This window comes from Misgurnus anguillicaudatus, chromosome 7, assembly GCF_027580225.2.
Source record: "Misgurnus anguillicaudatus chromosome 7, ASM2758022v2, whole genome shotgun sequence".
NCBI lineage: Eukaryota > Metazoa > Chordata > Actinopteri > Cypriniformes > Cobitidae > Misgurnus > Misgurnus anguillicaudatus.
The window spans coordinates 7,417,124-7,436,257 of NC_073343.2; the positions used below are offsets into that span (position 1 = coordinate 7,417,124).

The 19,134-nt window shown below is 37.3% G+C and overlaps 1 protein-coding gene across 1 annotated transcript; it reads left to right on the forward strand.

Annotated features, from left to right (window-relative positions):
* Positions 1-558: 558 nt before the first annotated feature.
* Positions 559-18,824, forward strand: LOC129417599 (cytosolic phospholipase A2 zeta). The gene is made up of 21 exons (XM_055172414.2): positions 559-796; positions 1,186-1,334; positions 1,542-1,614; positions 5,701-5,837; positions 6,012-6,140; positions 6,232-6,272; positions 6,422-6,464; positions 6,658-6,715; positions 6,938-7,095; positions 7,340-7,456; positions 7,545-7,579; positions 10,096-10,234; positions 11,619-11,755; positions 11,965-12,187; positions 12,387-12,504; positions 14,279-14,416; positions 15,912-16,019; positions 16,198-16,377; positions 17,784-17,953; positions 18,060-18,246; positions 18,398-18,824. Exons 2-20 carry the CDS (start codon positions 1,326-1,328, stop codon positions 18,096-18,098), a joined length of 2,052 nt encoding a protein of 683 aa, XP_055028389.2. The 5' UTR covers positions 559-796; positions 1,186-1,325; the 3' UTR covers positions 18,099-18,246; positions 18,398-18,824.
* Positions 18,825-19,134: the final 310 nt, after the last annotated feature.

The following is a 19,134-nucleotide window of genomic DNA, read 5'->3' on the forward strand; positions in this document are numbered from 1 at the left end:
TTTACCATTGGAAAAGTCATATTATTTTAGATAAAATATCCCCAGGATTTCACTCAGTCCTGTTACCCAACACATTTCCCCCCTCTGAAAATCTAGGATTATTCTACAAGTCAGTTTTTTAAGAGGAAGTGACATTGGTGTGAATTCTGTGGAATGGGTGAATCCTTTAAAATTTATAAATGTCCCAAATGGCACACTCCAGACTTCCTCAGAGTCCACACTTTGATGAAACCATGTAGTGCAGTCCTTAGGGACCACGAGGGCAGACAGGAGTCATATTTTGGGGTAAGACTCGAGCGCCTAAGTGTCATGGTTCTGCCATCTTATCCTTTGGTTCAGTGTTTCCCAACCCTGGTCCTCGGGCACCCCCTCCCAGAAAGTTTTAGATGTCTCCTTATTTAACACACCTGATTTAACTCCTCAGCTTGTTAGGGAGACATGTTTACCATTTTGGAAGGAGGCTGATAAGTTGAATCAGGTGTTTTAAATAAGGAGACATCTAAAACTTTCTGGGAGGGGGTGCCCGAGGACCAGGATTGGGAAACACTGCTTTGGTTAATCTAGTCTTGGGGCAGGATCATGACAGGCCAATGTTTTGTGTGGGATCACGTGTTCTTAGTATGGGTTTTACTAGACCACGTGTTCCCGGTGTCTTGTCACTTTTACCCCGCTCCCTTGTCACCCTCATTGTTTAATCCATGTCACCTGTTGTATTCATTAGTTCTCCCCTATTTAAGGTCTTTGTGTTTGTTACTCTGTGCCTGTTCATTGTTGTGCCATGCCTCGTTTCATCTGTGTGAGTACTTTGTCAGTTTAGTCTAGTTTATCCAGTTTATTCTGTTATTTTATTGTTCAGTGTTACCTAGTTTAGTGTCCCATCATATTCTGTTATCCTGTTTGTTATTTTGCCCCCTCGTGGGTTGTTGATTTTCTATTTTTTTGTGTCTCAATAAATTCCCATTTTTGTACATCCGTGTCTTGCACTTGGGTTCTGTATTACGTATCGTGACACTGAGTTCTTTGAATTCCTTAATACTAAAATCCTTTTGTTTCCTATGTAGTTTTACTTGCAGAGAAAATGTTGTCAAGTTTGTATTTGTTATGTGTCTTGTTTTTATTGTTATGTAAACTGGCAGCTTTGTGGATCATATATGTACATATTGAGCGTTCTGTTTTGTCTCTAAGGAATTCTATGAATGTACAATACAGTATTACAAAAGGAAAAACTAGCTTTTCTAGCTGTCAACATTCAGCATATTAGTTTGCCATAGCACTCTCCTCAACATCTCACCAGTTGCTGGTTCAAGAGATATCTGGATCCAACAATGCTTAAGGTAAGCTAATGTTGTTTCCTCTCTGAAATAAAAGTGTTTATTCTGATAGATAAGTCTTTGCACTATTGCAAAAGCTCTCTCAACCATGGGAATTATAATTACTGTAAACAATGTAAATCATTTGATTCATAATGTGAATAACACATCAAACATAAAAATTAAAGATCTCTGACCTGTTTATTTCTAAACTGTGTATTTGTTCAACAGAAAGAAGTCAAGCCTTACTGGAATCTTTCAGTCAAGGTTTTAAATGGGAATATCAAAATGGAATGCGACTACTGTAAGTCAAGAAGCCTATTTTATCAGTATCCAAATAACAACATATTAACTTAATTTTCGTTGCTTTTACTTTCTAAAGGATTTTCGAAAAATGATATTACAGCAAGTTTAAGTGTGTGTGTTTTAGGGGTTGAACGACTTGCAACTTAACGTAACAATGCAACAACAACTCCCGTTTTAGAGCATTTTTCATCGATGCATGTCGGTATAACAATGCTTAAATTATACAGCTCCTATGTTGCAACTTAATGTTAACTAGGGATGGCGAAAACTAAACATTTTCTTGACTGGGCACCAAGCCTCATTAGCCGGTTGAAACTATTTAAAATATGCTACGCTGTTTGAAATAACAGCCATTTCGAGCCGCGCCTGGAATCTCTGTTGCATCTCTCTGCGCTCTGCCTCAGGCTCACAGGCCGCATTAACACTGTAAGGGGCCCCTGGGCTTTACCCTTTTGTGGGGCCCTTCATCCACCAGAATTGCAGCCTACATTCACAAAATCTTTATAATCACCTGCTGAAAAACCAGCATCAAACCAGCATGGGAATTATGCTGGTTTAGCTGGTGGTCACCAGCATACCAGCACCAAAACACAACATATGCTGGTCTTGCTGGTATGCTGTTTTTCTCAGCAGGGCACTAAGTGCAAGTTGTCAGGCTTTTATTTTGCTGGAATAAATGCAATAACAAAATATTAAAACCATATCAGAATGCCCACAATAACACAAATATCACTGCAAAACATATGCACATAGTCATAGCTAGAGGTGTATAGTCTAATAGTCTAAGATTCGATGCTTTGACAGGAGAAGCCTGATTCGACAACTGCACAGTCGAATCGTCGCAGATGTGTTATAAACTGAGGATCATTTAATTTTGGCTGTATAAGAGTGCACATTACCTGATTTCACATTTAACAGCTTTCTCCCAATATAAAAAATATACAGCCTATTATGATAATGCTAAGTAAATAATATGTGAAAAAGTAGCTTTCAATAAATATTTTTATAGTCTATTAATAGCCTAAATCCTGTGACAGGGCTACACGTCCATATCCAGAAACCATTGCAAAGTCTTTTTGTTTCTGCAATTAAAAATATAAAAAAGGCAATTCTATACTTTCGTTATTTTAAAATTAATTTTAATATTTTTTTGTTTTTATTTAATTTATAGATTATTTAGTGTTATCTGATTAAACTATTTGTCGCTTGTGTTTTATTCCCCTGCGCATTTAGGCATTTTGCACCCATGTTCTGCACCTTATTGATTCTGAATTAATTTTTTTATTTTTTATTAATTATAAAGGTAAATTCTGATCTAATTTAAGTTCTGTAAGTTTTGGATTGCTTTCCATTGTGTCAATGTTGCATGCTGTCACATTAAATTTAGCCGAACGCGCTAGGTGCTCTGCGTGATCATATTTAGGCGCTCATCAAACTAGACCTCAAAAAACAGATTTTTTTTCGACAAGACTTAAAATGTATTTTAAAAGGTTGGTTAACTTGTCAAAAGTTGAGCTACAAAACGGGTAAGCCGTTTTTTTTTTTTGGTGATGACACCAAAAATATCTCTACCGAATCTGACACGATTGTCTTTCTTGTGATTTTAATATTATGGTCGGTGTTAACTTTCAAATGATAGAAAAGAGATTCCTGAAACAAATGTTTATAAGAATCATCAGGTGTTTCAGGTGAATACAGAGATGATCAAAGTGAAAGTAAGCAATCAGATATTTCTGTGCAAAATAATAAAGCACACATACTGTCTATAAAATCATTAATTTCAGTGTTTTCTGGTTATAAATGAACCATTTAAGGAATTGTATAAAGCTTGTTTTTTATAATTTACAGTAACACATTATATGTAATTTCTCGTCTTTTATTTCCTTGCCACGCTAAATCTCAAAATGAAAAGATCGCTGAACTTAGCCGTGGCTTCCGAGGCAGAATCTAACTTGTTATTTATTAGATTTAGTTATCAAACATGTTTTGTGTAATATCTTTGTGTGCTGTTCTGTACATCTTGGCTTTAAAATGTAATGAGGAATCATTTAATGAATGTTTGTATACACGTTGTCTTTCATATTAACTTAAAATAAAAACGCTTCCTTAGTTTAGTCTTTGTTCATCACTTGAAAGGCACTTGTGGTCACTTTATCAGAAAGCTGTCTGTGTGTTGCCTTCAGAAATGCAATAATGGATATTTCAGACAGAAATTTTAAAAAGCTCACTAATGATTGCAGGGTATAGCCTACTAGTAAGTGAGAGATTTTCTTGCGCAGGAACTGCATTTACGCACGGACATTCAAAGCAAAGCGATTAAGCATCATTTTAAAGGGAGTATTAACTTTTTATAAAATGCGGTTGTTATTTTTTCCGGCATCTCGGGGCCCCTCCCAGCCCGAGGCCCTGGGCATAAGCCCAGGTAAGCCCACGCATTAATGCGGCCCCACGCACACGCACACACTTTTTTAAATCCCCTGCAGCAAACGCGGCACCGAATATGAGGACAAATGGCTGCTTAGTTTTGAAATAGTTTAGGTACAAGATGATCGCGTTGAAAATAAAGGCGTTTGTGAAGCTCATTTGAAAATTGCCACGGCTCATTTAAGAAAATGACAGCTCCGAAGAGACTGCGCTTTAGTTTGAGAGTGCAAACAATAATAAAGACAGAGGATAATCGTCATCCCCTTATCTGTTACCACTGAAATGCAGATGTCATGTATTTCCAAATCTAAACCTATCTTATGCGAAATGTTGCCTAATAGACTGCAACGCGATAAAACCAATGGATAAAACAGAATGTGTAAAAGACGCACCGGCCAAGGCAGGTCTCACACTGTGTGAGAAAGCCCTTGTCTGTTCTAGAACAATTGCAGCAAATATATTCAATGCTAATGTATGAGGCATATAGGCATACGCTGAATTTTATCTATTAATTTATTTTTAAAAATAGCCTGTAGAATTTACTTTTTGCAAACCTTGTGAGCGTGCGAAACCAAAGTGACCTTGCGCCAAATGTTTTTTATTGGTTTATTAAGAACAAACTGGCCAGTTATGAAAAACTGAGTGTGAGGGATTTGTTCACTTCATACAAAAAGATTTTGGAAAGAAAGAGATGACTACCTGTACAGTTTAGTCAACTGTCTATAATAGCCTAATTTAGAGATCGCTTTTTAACCAACAACCGACAACTTTGACCGGGGTCAACCATCGGTCAAACGTCATCGGTTAACATCCCTAATGTTAACAATGCAACAATAAAAAAAATATATATATATAGTGATCGTGACTAGTCGACGTCAGGCTTAAAGGGGTCATAGCGTGAAGATCTGACTTTTTTCATGTTTGGGTGCTATAATTGGGTCCCCAGTGCTTCTATCAACCTATATAATGTGAAAAAGATCAACCCAGTAATTTAATTTGAGTAAGCCATTTTCTGCAAGCATGTGAAAAATTAGGTCATTCAGATTTTGCCTGTTTCGTGAGGTAGGTAGCAAGGTGAATTACAATAATACCGCCCCCTTTATCTACACTATCCAATCACAGCACTGCATTTAGTGCAGAGAGAAAGAGGGAGAAAAGAAGAACTTGACAGCACAATTGAGTTTCAATTACAACAAACCACCATCATTGTGACCATTGTTTGCATTTCATCAGCTCATTTGCATTTTAAAGGACACACCCAAAAACGGAACACTTTTGCTCAGGCCTACAAATTTGCGATTTTGACATGTTATAATAAATTGTTTGTGGAGTATCTGTGAGCTAAAGCTTGACACACACACTCTGGGGACACCATAGATTTATTTTACATCTTAAAAATACAACATAATATGACCCCTTTAAAGCGTCACGACATTGCATTAAGGTCGACTAGTTGGTTCAACCCCTAGTGTGTTTACAGTTTTCAGCTGCGCTATCGTTTCGACTTGCTCTGTGTTTTTGACCTTGTGCTTTATATTCCTTCTTCACTTTTACGTTTTATGCAGTCTAAATTTAGCTTTTGTTTATGTGCATTGGGTCAAGTGAATGAAAATTTAAAGGTTTAAAACCCATTTCTAAGCATATCACATATTTTTCTTAGTGTCTAAAGCTGACTGCTATGTTATCTTGAACTTACCAACGGCATCTGCCCGTACATATCGCACCAAGACGATTGATAATAGCAACACACCTGTATGGAATGAAACCTTTTACTTCAGGTTGCAGAGCAATGTCAAGGTAAACTAACAGGCAGCTGTCTGTATCTGTTCTTATGTCTGGTGCAATGCCATCTGGTTAAAGTAAAATTCAGGCAAATTTTTTGTTAAATAACTTTATCTTTAAAAGACATTCCTCTTTAAGATGCACCTTGAGTCCTTGAGTTTTATGTCACCTCTCTTCTCCATGTCACAGAATGTTCTGGAGTTCCAGGTCTATGACAATGACCCGTATATGAGAGATAATCATATTGCCACTGTCCTGTTTGACATTAATAACCTCACACCAGAAAAGGAGAAAAAATGTTTCATTTTAAATTATACAGTGAGTGCTATGTCGACACATCATGGCATACAATTGAAAAGAAAACTTCAATAATATTTAACATTTGTATATGTTTCACCTTTTCTCATAGACCAAAGATGAGCTGTGGGTGGAGTTTGAGGTGACAAACAGGTAAGAACTGCCTAGGATTTTAGTGGTCATTTGCCACAGCTTGTACCATGCACATTGGGAGCAATGCTATGTTTTCCTCAATAAACATGTATGTTCATGCACATAAATATGAACTTAGTATTGGTCCTGCCTGTGTTTGTCCATTGCAGCTCTGAGGTGCCGACCCCATACATGTCTAATGGGGTGTTGGTGGTAATGTGTATATATAATATAAATTTTTTTTGATTGTTTTGTTAAATGTGTCATTTGTGTGACATCAGATTATGTACTTATATTTTCAATATTATGGGCCACAGGTTCTGTCCCCAATAACATTTTCAAGTACCAAAAGTACTGTATATAGATAATCTTTCCAGATAAGCATTATGTTGTCCTTTGAAACTAGGCAGGTCCTTTTTGTGAGCTGACGGTGGGAGTAGACAAGCTTCTTAAGAACTCTGGAGGTAAATGCAGATATTTGCATGCATACTACTAAGCAAATGTTTTCACACAAGTTATTCAATAAATTACTAGATATTTGTTATAGAAAACAAGAATTGAGCTCTATTAAATAAATTATATTCACAGCATATTTTAAAAATTGCAAATTGGATGACGTTAACAGCATTTTTAACTTTAATGATATGATCCTAGGTTTAAGTGGATCTTTGTTTTGTATCCTTCAGACATACGTAATATGGTGTTGAACATGAAAGGGGCATATAAAGAAGATCATGTCATCTCACAAGAAGAGAATCATAAATTCTTAAAGACATTATGCTATTACATCAACCGAAACCTGGAAACGGAACTTAATCTAACAGGTGTAATCTTTGGTGAAAATGTACGTCATCGACCCCAACAGGCATTGTTTACACGTGACAATTGTGGGAAATACCCTCGTGTATTTTTAACTTTTGCTGCTATAATAACAGTAATAATGCATTGCTTACATTATTCTTTTGCTTTTAACAGTAGCCTGGAATCAGTATGCAAGACTCAGTATGTGAAATAATTGTTTTAAAAATGTTCAAGTTCCAGTTTTATTGTTTTGTTCTTGTTCTGCACTTCTTGTTGTGTTTGTCCAGTCTGAGGAATATCAAGTTGATGGTGCAAATCAAAATAGTGAAGACATTGGCACTTCTATCCCTTTAAAACCACTACCATCCAATTACCAATTTACAGTGTCTTTGCCCCTGCCACAGGTGAGAACTAGCAAGACCATTGTTTATACAGTATTTGTGGACATTTGTGCATAAACAAACCTTTCTAAAATGGAAAATGTTTTTAAAGGAAAATGTTGATGTGGAGCTGAAAGCGGATGATTGGTAACAAACCTTATATTACTAATTTTAATTAATTATGTTATTTAGTTTTAGTTACAATGTGATACGAGACTTTGTGTTACAGTATATTTTAGTTCTGGGAACTATTTAGAATTGGGAACCGTTTCGCAACTAACAAAATGCCAATGAACTTGCTGTCTGCTGGTCTGTCCAATGGCTCTCTGCACCCTGATCCACAGTCAGAGTTATTGTTGGAGATGGGTGGCACGTGTTCTACGATACAGTGGCATCCCATTAGGGCTCTCTCTCTTGCACCCTGTATTCATCAAAGTAGTGGAAGGGGCTTTAAAACCCCTGAGAGAGAAAGGTGTGTGCATTCTCGTGTAGCTAGACGATTGGCTCATAATAGCTCAATCACGTCAGATGCTGTGCGATTACAGAAACTTAACTCTCAAACACCTAGCTCGTTTGGGTCAACTGAGAAAGAGGAAATTTTGCCCCGTGCATAGGATCTCTTTTCTCGGGATGGAACTGGACTTGATTTAACAGCATGTCTAACAAATGCGCGTGTACAGTCAATACTGCCTTGCCTGAATACGTTCAAGAGCAACAGCGCTGTCCCGCTAAAACAATTTCAGAAACTCCTGGGGCATATGGCAGCGGCCTTGACACTGCTCGGGCATTAGTTCGCACAGACAACATTGCGACTGTTGCGTATATCAATTGCCAGGTGGTTTACGGTCTCATCACCTGTCGCATCTCGCCCGTCATCTCCTCCTATGGAGTCAGAAGAATCTCCCTTTGTGCCATTTACATTCTGGGCTTGCTCAACACAAAGACGCGCTCTCTCATGCTGTGCGCCCGGTGAAGGGCGACTCCATCTCCAGTCAGTTCAGCTGATTTGGAAACGTTTTGGCAAGTCAGATAGATCTGTTTGCATCTCCAGAGACAATCCATTGTCGCCTGTTCTATTCATTATCCAAGGGCACACTCAGTGTGGATGCACTGGCACACAGCTGACCGCGGGGTCTGCGCAAATACGCATTTACCCCACTGAGCCTTATCGCACAGACACTGTGTAAAATCAGGGAGGACGAGGAGAGCATGCTCTTAGTTGCACCGTATTGGACCACCAGGAGTTGTTTTCCAGTACTCTCGCTTTATGCATTTTCGGTTGACGATTTGTGCCTTTTAGTTCAGGCCCGCTGCATCCAGTGTATCACTGAGACCCCGGCCTGGCTACGTGCCCAAAGTTACCACCACTCCTTTCAGAGATCATGTGGTGAACTTGCAAGCACTGGCTTTGGAGGAGGCAGACCCAGCCATGGCTTTATGTCCTGTACGTTCACTACGTGTGTGTATACAGACAGAACGCAAAGCTTAAGGACCTCAGACCAGCTATTTGTCTGTTACGGTGGTTAGCAGAAAGGGAAAGCTGTGACCAAGCAGAGGATGTCCCACTGGATTGTGGATTACTATAGCCCTTGCATACCAACAGCAAGACGTGCCTTGCCCATTTGATTTACTTCCTCATTCTACACGTAGTATAGCATCATCTTGGGGATTGGCTCACCATTCCTCGCTAACAGACATTTGTAGAGCTGCAGGCTGGGCGACACCTAATACATTCACTAGATTATACAGTGTTCATATCGAGCCGGTATCCTCTCGGGTTCTCTCTTCAAACCAGTGAGAACACTGAAGGTCGGCTTATATGTCGGCTTGCAGCCTCTATTTTGGTGCTGCACATTTGCACCATCAGTGCAAAATGTTTTTTGTACTCCTCCACTGCCTAGAGGGCTGATGTTGCAAAGCATCGGCTGTCAGTCTATCACTAACTGTATTCTCTGTAAACCTGTTTTAGGTTAGGCACCCACATTGTGTCCCCTACATGGGGTTCCTATGTGTGTATAGTCAGAGATGCTCACAAGTCTTTGAGCTTGAGTCTAAGTCAAGTCTCAAGTCTCGTTGTAACAACTAAAACTCAAATTACAAACATTTATAAAAAAGAACAGTTGCACAATAAGTAAGGTCTAAAATTAGCATTAGGTAACAGAAATCGAATTATATGAATAATAACACTGTCTTTGTTGTACAAATTAATAATAATAATAATAATAATAATAATAATAATAATAATTATTATTATTATTATTATTATTATTATTATTATTATTATTATAGCAACAGAAGTGATTTTCTGTTTGTCTTGGGTTGTTTGATTAACATTAATGACACATACTTAAGTAGGTTAATTGAGGTTATTGTCTCTTTAAGAACAAATACGCAGAGACTGGTTTCTGACTGGTTTCTTAAGACAATGTTTTTATTAGAAAAAGAATACTGTGAGATCATTTTTGTGTGTATGTGCCCTGCATGCCAAATGTATTGGTGTTTTGTTCGTTTCTCGAAGTAGATTGGTCTCCGCGAAGTGGTTCCCAATTTGTCGGTCATGTGACATCTCCGTTCCTTTTCTTCAGGGAACAAGGGTTACATCCATAACCGAGACGTTTCAATCCATCCTGTTCTTATAGTTATAATGTTTATATGTGTTATAGTTTTACTGAAGAGCTCGATGTACGTCTGGATTTTGATATCCCGAAGGAAGAAAATAATTTTCTGGTAAAGAGGAGTAAAGTTGTATCACAAGCCCTTCAGAAAGTTCTGAATATCACCACTCCACTTGAACCCAGCAAGGTATTACAGAGTAATCAGATACTCAGCAATTTATATATGAAGAGTTTGGTTCCAAAACGCAATAAATCAATTTTGACAAATTTCGGTAAAAACTTGTTTTCTATACCAAGAAAGTGACAAGATGAAAACCACTCTTTTCTGTTACAAACTTTCACATAGCATCTTTAGGTTATAAAAACATAAAAAATTCAAATCCATAACTTGATTTTCAAAGATTTATTATAAAAACGAATTATTTTTTCCACAAAATGCAATAAATCCATGACCAGTTTTTTTTCAAAATGCTATAAATCTATTAAATCAATGTATAAATGTGCATTCATCTTTACCATTTTATATTTATTTAGTTGACTAGTGGTATACAATGATTAAAAAATAAACATTAATGTCATTAATCAAAACACTTACTTTGTTATATTAAGAACACTGTCATGCTGCGGTTATACTTGACGTCGTCTCTTTACATTTTCACAGCGATCAGCTGTAAAATGTTTTGGTCCCGCTCGATTTTTGTTAACTTTGAGTAAAATAATGTAAAGTTTTCATAAGATCCTCTGGGGTCAATGTGTTAGCATGAGAAGCTTGATGCTGTCGGGAGAACAAGCATGAGTGCCTCTCGCGGAAATTATTAGATGTTGATGGCTTACGTTTCTTTCCCGTCACAGAAAACCACCACGGGTTTAGCAATGCAATTAAAGTATTATTTTGTTTTGTTTGTTGATCACGAAGTACAAAGTAGATGAGGAAAACTAGGACTCTGTGTACTCAGCGCGTCCGCCATTGTTTGTTTACATTGCGTGACTGGTGGGCTGTAATATCAGGAATGGATTTATTGCGTTCTGTAAAAAAGGAGGAGTGGCGTTTGTCGCCTTTTGGGAAAAAAGGGAGAAAAGATGACAGAATATCACTGCGTGTATTGGATTTTGCGTAAAATTAAGAATTTACTTTTAACTACTGACCTGATATAATACTGATTTTGGCAGTAACTAATTTTTTTCAAAAATGGCGTTTATCGCGTTTTGGAACCAAACTCTTCATATATTTTATAGGCCTACGATATACTACAGTCCATGCCCATGTCTAGCTCAAAAGTTATGTTTATTGAGCATGTAGTTAAATGACATACGGAAATCACTGATTTAAGAAAATATACAGAATACCAATGTAAGCTGCTTTGAATTGAATATTCATGTTAAATGCATTAATTTACATGCTATAACATGTATAAATGTGTAAAGTGCAGCATTTCCATGTAAACTCAATCCCATGACATTGGAAACCCCAATGTCCCCTGTCCCATTTACTTGGAAAGCCCAATTGTATTGCACATTTGGTCTGATTAGTCTGATGTTATTTTGATTAATGTTTGTGTTTGACTCCTCAGGTTCCTGTTATAGCTGTGGTGTGTTCAGGAGGTGGGACTCGAGCAATGACAGGCACCTATGGAGCTCTTAGAGGTCTGCAGAAGCTCCAACTCCTTGATGCTGTCAGCTACATCACAGGGCTTTCTGGCTCCACCTGGTAAGCAAAAAAAGCTACAGGCACAACAACCATGTGTGGCAGGTTAGAAAGCTGAAAACATACATTGTAAAATAAAGAATGCTAAAAATATATGCATTATTAGCTTAATTTTAAAATGAAAGAAGCCAATGGGTCACACTATAGTATGAATCTCAGTTCTAAAGAATCTGGCAGATCTGTTGTTAAGAACCCTTTTCTATGTTTTTCAGGACTTTAGCTTCTCTTTATGGCGACCCTAACTGGTCTGAAAGTGACATCATTAAGTTCATAGAGTCTTCAAAGAAAGAAATCTCTAAAAGTGCATTCAGTATATTTTCCCGTGAGCAGCTGTTGTACTACAAAAAGAAGATGGAGGAAAGAGGAAAAGAAGGGCATACCGTCTCTCTTATTGACATGTGGGGTCTAGCTATAGAGTATCTTATTCAAGGACAGGTACTGAATACAGAAAGATTGTTTTTGTAGCTATGTTGAAATATGATGTTGGATAGCAATAGTTTTTGAATTGGGGCATTATCTAAAGTGTTGAATGTGTAAGTGGCAGTGATATAGTAAACAACAATCTGTTACATCTATAAGAATGAGTTTTAGTGAAAATAACTACTGTAGATGAATTAATACATTTCTTTCATAGAAACCCTTCGGTACACTGACTGAAATGCAGAAGGCAGTGTCAGAAGGCCAGAATCCTTTACCCATCTTCACAGCTGTTAATATGAAGGACGGCAATTCAGAATTTACAGCAGAAGCTGGTATGTCCTGTACTGTATTATATACTTTACAATGTATTGTAACATCGTACAATAAGGGAAAGATACACTAAATAGAAAATCTTTGTTCTGTTTGTAGTCTGGGGCACATCCATGCTCACTTTAACTGGGGCAGTACCTTTTGAAAAGGCCCTTATATGTTCTATTTTTAAGTACCTATATAAATACATTTGGTACTAATTTTTTTATTTGAGGTACAGTAATAATTTGAATTCTTTCAAAAAAGGTGTAATTTTTAAAAGGTGACAGCTTGGGAACATTTTTACCCAGGGACAGCTTGGGAAAATTGTTGACCATTTTTATCTGACAGCGTACTGCACACAAATTTTTTATTTCAAAATTGTAAAATTATCAAATAATTGGAGAATTGAATACTACCCTGTTTGGAGAAATGACCTGGTATTCTATTTTTTGTTTGTTCCAAAGAAATATAATAAAATACAATAAAGTATAAATGTAACTTCAACAAATTTGGCAGGTGACTCTATCCAAAGTGACATACACTGCAAAAAATGTGTTAATTTTTTACACATTGTGTGTGTCATGCCATTTAAGGCGTTATTTCATGTTAAAATAAATGAAAGGGACAACACAAGTTTTGTTAAAAACAGTGATGAGAGTAACGGGTTACAAAGTAAATGTGTCGTCCCTATACTAAAACACCTTCTGTGTTATTATTCATTGTGCCTGCCTACCACGGACCTGCGTCATTAGATCAGAAATGTCTTGTCTGCAAGTGTTCATTTATCACAAAATAGAGTAACCAACTCATTTAAATTTCAGTAATTGTAACTGCGTCAGTGCGTTACTTAATTTAAAAAAAATACTTCATTACATGCTCATTACCGCTAAAAGTAGTGGAATTACAGTAACAGAATTACTTTGTAACCGTTACTCTCATCACTGTTTTTAACACAACTTGTGTTGTCCCTTTCATTTATTTTAACATGAAATAACGCCTTAAAGGACAAGTTCGGTATTTTACACTTAAAGCCCTGTTTTCAGATTGTTTATGATGAAATAGAACGGTTTTGACTGGGATTTCGGCATGTGCGGCTGGCCCGGGAGTTTTCGCGTGTTTGTGTTTCGCCTCCCACCTCTACAATTGGTTCAATGGTGCACCGGAACAATCCCTCCCAAAATGCATTAAACTTTCGTTTACAAAGACGTGAAACTCACCGAGTGGTCAGGGGTGTTCACCGGTATGCCCACACAAAAATCGCCGCAAAATACGCACTCCAACAGGTTTTATCGTAGTTTTTGCCAACTCCATTGACTTGTATGAGATGTGCTGTGAGGTACACGTCTTTGTAAACGAAAGTTTAATGCATTTTAAGAAGGATTGTTCCAGTGCACCATTAAACCCATTGTAGAGGTGTGAGGTGAAACGCAAACAAGCGGAAATTCTCAGGGCAGCCGCATATGTCAAATTCAGCCAAAACCGTTCTATTTCACCATAAACAATCTGAAAACAGGGCTTTAAGTGTAAAATACCGAACTTGTCCTTTAAATGGCATGACACACACAATGTGTAAAAAATGAACACATTTTTTTGCAGTGTATAGTGTGTAATTTATACATTTTCCCAGTATGTGTATTCCTGGGAATTGAAACCATGACCTGAGCACTGCCAACACACCCAGTTCTCTCATATAATCTACTGGAACATTCTGACTTGAATGGGATTGTATTTAAAGTACTGCACCTACAGTATAGTATTTTTTAACCTAGTGCCCATTTGGTTTTACACATTTAGAATGGTGTGAGTTCACCCCATATGAAGTTGGAATTTCTAAGTATGGTGGGTTTGTACCTGCTCAGAACTTTGGGAGTGAATATTATCTTGGTCACCTGGTCAAGAAAGTTCCTGAAACCAGAGTATCCTTTCTGTTGGGTGAGTTTGAACGTGTACATAAATTAAAGGTGCTCTAAGCGAATTCACCCGTTTTAGGCCATAATTATTTTTTGTTTCATACAGTAAACATCTCCTCACTATCTGCTAGCTGCCTGTTACTTGAACACACTGTAAAAAAATGCTGTCTCTGTAGACAGCCCAGGCTCCACAAACTGCAACAAAAACAAAGTGATCAAACCTACCACCACAAAACATAACAAAGTGTTCCAGCCAATAAATGACAAGAAGGATTTGGTTGTGTTCATGACTCTTTCAAAAAGCACAGAAGGGAGGTGGAGGAGGTACCTACACTCCGTTTTGTTTGACAACACTTCGAACCTCAACAAGAAGTGACGTCAGCCAGATTTTCTTAGAGCGCCTTTAACTGTGGTTTATAACAGCTGACTTCAGTTTCTCTAGCCACACTCAGGCCTGATTACTGCAACACCTGTTCGCAATCAAGAAATCAGTTAAATAGAGAGTATGATGTCACCTTCAGCGAAAGTGACCGCGGTTACACCCACTGAGTAGCAAAAAGTCTGAGCGACAGCATTAGCATGTAGCATGAGATCCACAAAAATGCGTCTGAGGGAAGTTGTTGTCTGATCGACTGTGCACACAGATTCAACAAGAATTTGTAGATATCGTTTGGTAGTATTAGGCAAGACAAACATATATGATAGATACTGGGCAAAAATGGCCTGTATGGCAGAGTTCCAAGACGAAAACCAATGCTAAGCAACAAGAACATAAAGGCCGGTCTCAGTTTTCCAGTTTTGCATTTTGATCATCTCCAAGACTTTTGGGAAAATACTCTGATAAGATAAAAGTTTAACTTTTTAGAAGGTGTAGGTCCCAGTAACACAGCATTTCAGAAAAAGAACATCATACAACAGTAAAATATGGTGGTGGTAGTGAGGCTGTTTTGCTGCTTCAGGACCTAGAAGAATTGCTGTGGAACCATGAATTTTGCTGCCAACCAAAAAATCCTGAAGGACAATCTCTGGCCATCTGTTAATGACCTGAAGTTGAAGCGAACTTGGGTTCTACAGCAGGACAATGATCCAAAACGCACCAGCAAGTCCACCTCTGAACGGCTGAAGAAAAACAAAATGAAGACTTTGGAGTGGCCTAATCAATGTCCTGACCTGAATCCTACCTTAAACCTTAAAAAGGTGGTTCAGGCGCGACAACCCTCCAATGTGGCTGAAATACAACAATTCTGCAAAGATGTGTTGGCCAAAATTCCTCCACAGCACTATAACCGAGTCATTGCAAGTTATCGCAAATGCTTGATTGCAGTTGTTGCTACTAAGGGTGGCCCAACCAGTTATTAGGTTTAGGGGGCAAGCACTTCTTTACACAGGGCCATTTGAGTTTGGATTTTGTTTTCTCTTAATAATAAAAACCTTCATTTAAAACTGCATGTTGTGTTATCTATACAGTGATAATATATAGATATGCATATAAATGTATTTTTTTTTTGCATATTTAGGAATATGGAGCAGTGTTTTCTCTCTGAATCTGACACAAATCTGGGCTGCCGCAAATGGCATTACCCCTTCATGTACCCCAGGGGCTGAAAAGGAAGCGAGTAACACAAGTAAGAATTTGTAATTGAGTATTAGGTAGGTTTAATTTACAATCAGCTGCCATGCCAACCAAAAATATTTACAAATTCAGATTTCAGGATGATACATGTTATATTTCAGTTGTTTATGATTACACACAGTGAGTTAATAATTATTTATCAATTATCTGTCACTCTGCATCTTTTAAAGAGACGGATTATAAGCCAAAAACACTCAGCACGTCTGTGGTGAGCCCAGTGGCCGACTCAGTTAAAATAGTGAGCAGTTTTATGAACAGTCGCCCAATCATCAGCCAGGTGTCCAACTTCCTGAGGGGTCTGCAGCTACACCGGGATTACAGCCAGAACTCTGCCTTCATCACATGGAAAGGTCAAGAGCATACATATTACTGAACACAAGTGTTAAAGTATTTAAGTCCCATGTTAAACACAATATTTTAGGAATAAAGTACTAATATTCTGAGAATGATCTTATAACAGGTGTTTAACAAAAATTGAGTTAATTCTATGCAAATAAACTTAATGATTTTGTAACATTTTAAAGTGAACAAAGCCAATGTATTGTAAGCTTTACTTGGAAAGTGACTTCTGTATATCTTTCATTTATGTTTACATTACTAAAGGTTCTGAATATGTTTGCTTTATCATTTTTTACAACTGATGCCCACATAACAGTATAATTCATTTTTGCACAAAGAAATTACCCAGCTGGAGTCTTTGCTTACAATAATCCATTACATTCAAAGCAGACTGATGAGTTGTCATTATTACCAGTTAAGCACTCATAGATTTACTATAATTATTTAATAATACAGTGAAGTTGCAGCTTGTCTGTTAAATGATGTAAATGCCATTTTGTGTTGTCTGGCATTACATGAAATATATTCTTTTTGCACCTGAAAATCTGTTTCTGTTTTGGCCTGACTGATATCACGGAAATTGTGTTGATTATTTGATTATTTTATTTGTGTACATGGCACAAAATTCTGTTTTTTTGTGCCTTAGGCACTAATGTCTTTTCATGTCACTCGCACAAATTTCTAATTCTTGGCAGTTGCACAACTTTTTTTGTCTGTTTCGTTATGTATTGTTTTCTCATTGGTAAGAAAATAGGAAAAACATTGTTGCATGTATTTAGAATCACTTTCTGTTACATTTTTATACATTCTAACTCTAACACCAACTCCAGGCGAGAAATGTAGAAGCCAATACATCCTAACCCAAACCCCAAGTGACAATGATTTAAAAATAGGGGAATAAATGAGATAATGATACATAAAATGACACAAACAAAGTCGTGCCATGTACCCAAAAAACTATTTATAGAAATTTGGGCGGGTGACACAAAAAATAAATTTATGCTCAAGGCACAAAAAGGCGAAATTGTGCCATGGACACAAAAAAATTAAGCAAATTTTTCATGACTTTAACACGACTTTCTGTGAGATCATGTTGGTTTTGGCATACAGTAGTCTAACACAGTGGTTCTCAAACTTTTTCAGCGTGCGGCCCCCCTTTTATATGGCGCATTTCTTCGCGCCCCCCCTCAAAGAAAATTTAGGACAAGAAACTGTTTTAAAACTCAACTTTTGATTAAACAAAACATATTAAATGAGACGAAGTAGTGCTGTTGGTTAGTAGTCTTATTTTTTTAGGTTTAATTGCACAGAATGCATGATAAATTAATTTATTTTATAAAATGTCATAAAACTGGGGCCCCCCGGCCCCCAGTTTGAGAACCACTGGTCTAACACAACCTTACTGGTTTATCTGCAGAAAAACACCCTGATGCCTTTCCTAACACCCTGACTCCAATGGACTCCCTGCTTAGCTTAGTTGATGGTGGATTTGCCATAAATTCAGGATTCATCCCTGTTTTAGGCTCTCAAAGACATGCAGATGTCATTCTTTCTCTAAACTACTCCTGGGACCAAGACCAGTTTAAAGTAAGTGATAGCTGTAAGCTTGGTTAATGTTTGGTTTAAGATAAAATATGAAAATGAAATATTTGTTTGTTGTTATTGTTTTGTAATGTTTGAATGTACCCTACAGGTCCTGAAGCAAACTTATGACTACTGTACTGATCGCTAGATTCCATTTCCAAAGATTGATTTCAAAAAGGTGGAGTCAGAGCCGATACAGGAAGTTTATGTGTTTGAGGATCAAGAAAATCCAGAGGCTCCAATAGTGATTCACTTCCCCTTTGTCAACATCACATACAAACAATTCAAGGCTCCTGGTAAGCACTGCCAACACTTTGAGCATCCCATCTCGATTCATAATGCAGCTTTTGTAAGGCAGCACTACACTGATATTTCTCAAACATTCTGATTAAGGCCTTGCTTGAAAACCCCTCTGCAATAAGTAATATAATCATGTGTTTGATGCAGGTGTGAAAAGAGTTGGTGAAACGGAACTGAAGGAGGGAGATGTTTATGTTAACTTCACCAGTGACTCCTCCCCTTACATCACTCGCAAAATTACATACACACCAGAGGACTACGACAAGTTAATTAACCTCACTTCCTACAACATCCTTAACAACAAAGATGTCATTTTGAAAATGCTGAACCAAGCAGTTAAGAGGAAATCCAAATAAAAGGACAAGTTCATGTCACACAAGTCGTAGGAACAGTGATCTGGATCTTTTTAGTATTTGCTATATATGTCCATCCAGAAAAGTAATTTAACAGTGTTTAAATGTATTACATGTTTTTGCCATATCACAGTGTATGTATATACAGTTTATTGAAGTTAACACCTGAATAAAAATAAGAGCATGTGTCAATTTATATTGTTTTGTTGAGAGTCCATTTACTCTATTGTACGTATGCCCTATTGGAAGTCCTATTATTTTTCATAAGACTTTTTTTATGGTTTTAGTGCCTTAAAGGTGCAGTGTGTAATTTTTAGAAGGATCTTGTGACATAGTTTTGTATATAATTTTGCATTTCTATTATCAGGGGTGTATAAAGACCTTTCATAATGAACCGTTATGTTTTTATTAACTTGGAACGAGACCTTTTTATCTACATACACCAAGGGTCCCCTTACATGGAAGTCGCCATTTTGTGCCACCCTTAACGGACAAATTTTTTTACTACGTTGTCACCAACGATGACATGTT

Bases quoted from the DNA above. Each gene is read 5' to 3' on its own strand.
- LOC129417599 (XM_055172414.2), top strand. The intron at 12,188-12,386 runs GTACTGAATACA...TTTCTTTCATAG, and splicing joins AGTATCTTATTCAAGGACAG to AAACCCTTCGGTACACTGAC. The intron at 12,505-14,278 runs GTATGTCCTGTA...TTACACATTTAG, and splicing joins AGAATTTACAGCAGAAGCTG to AATGGTGTGAGTTCACCCCA.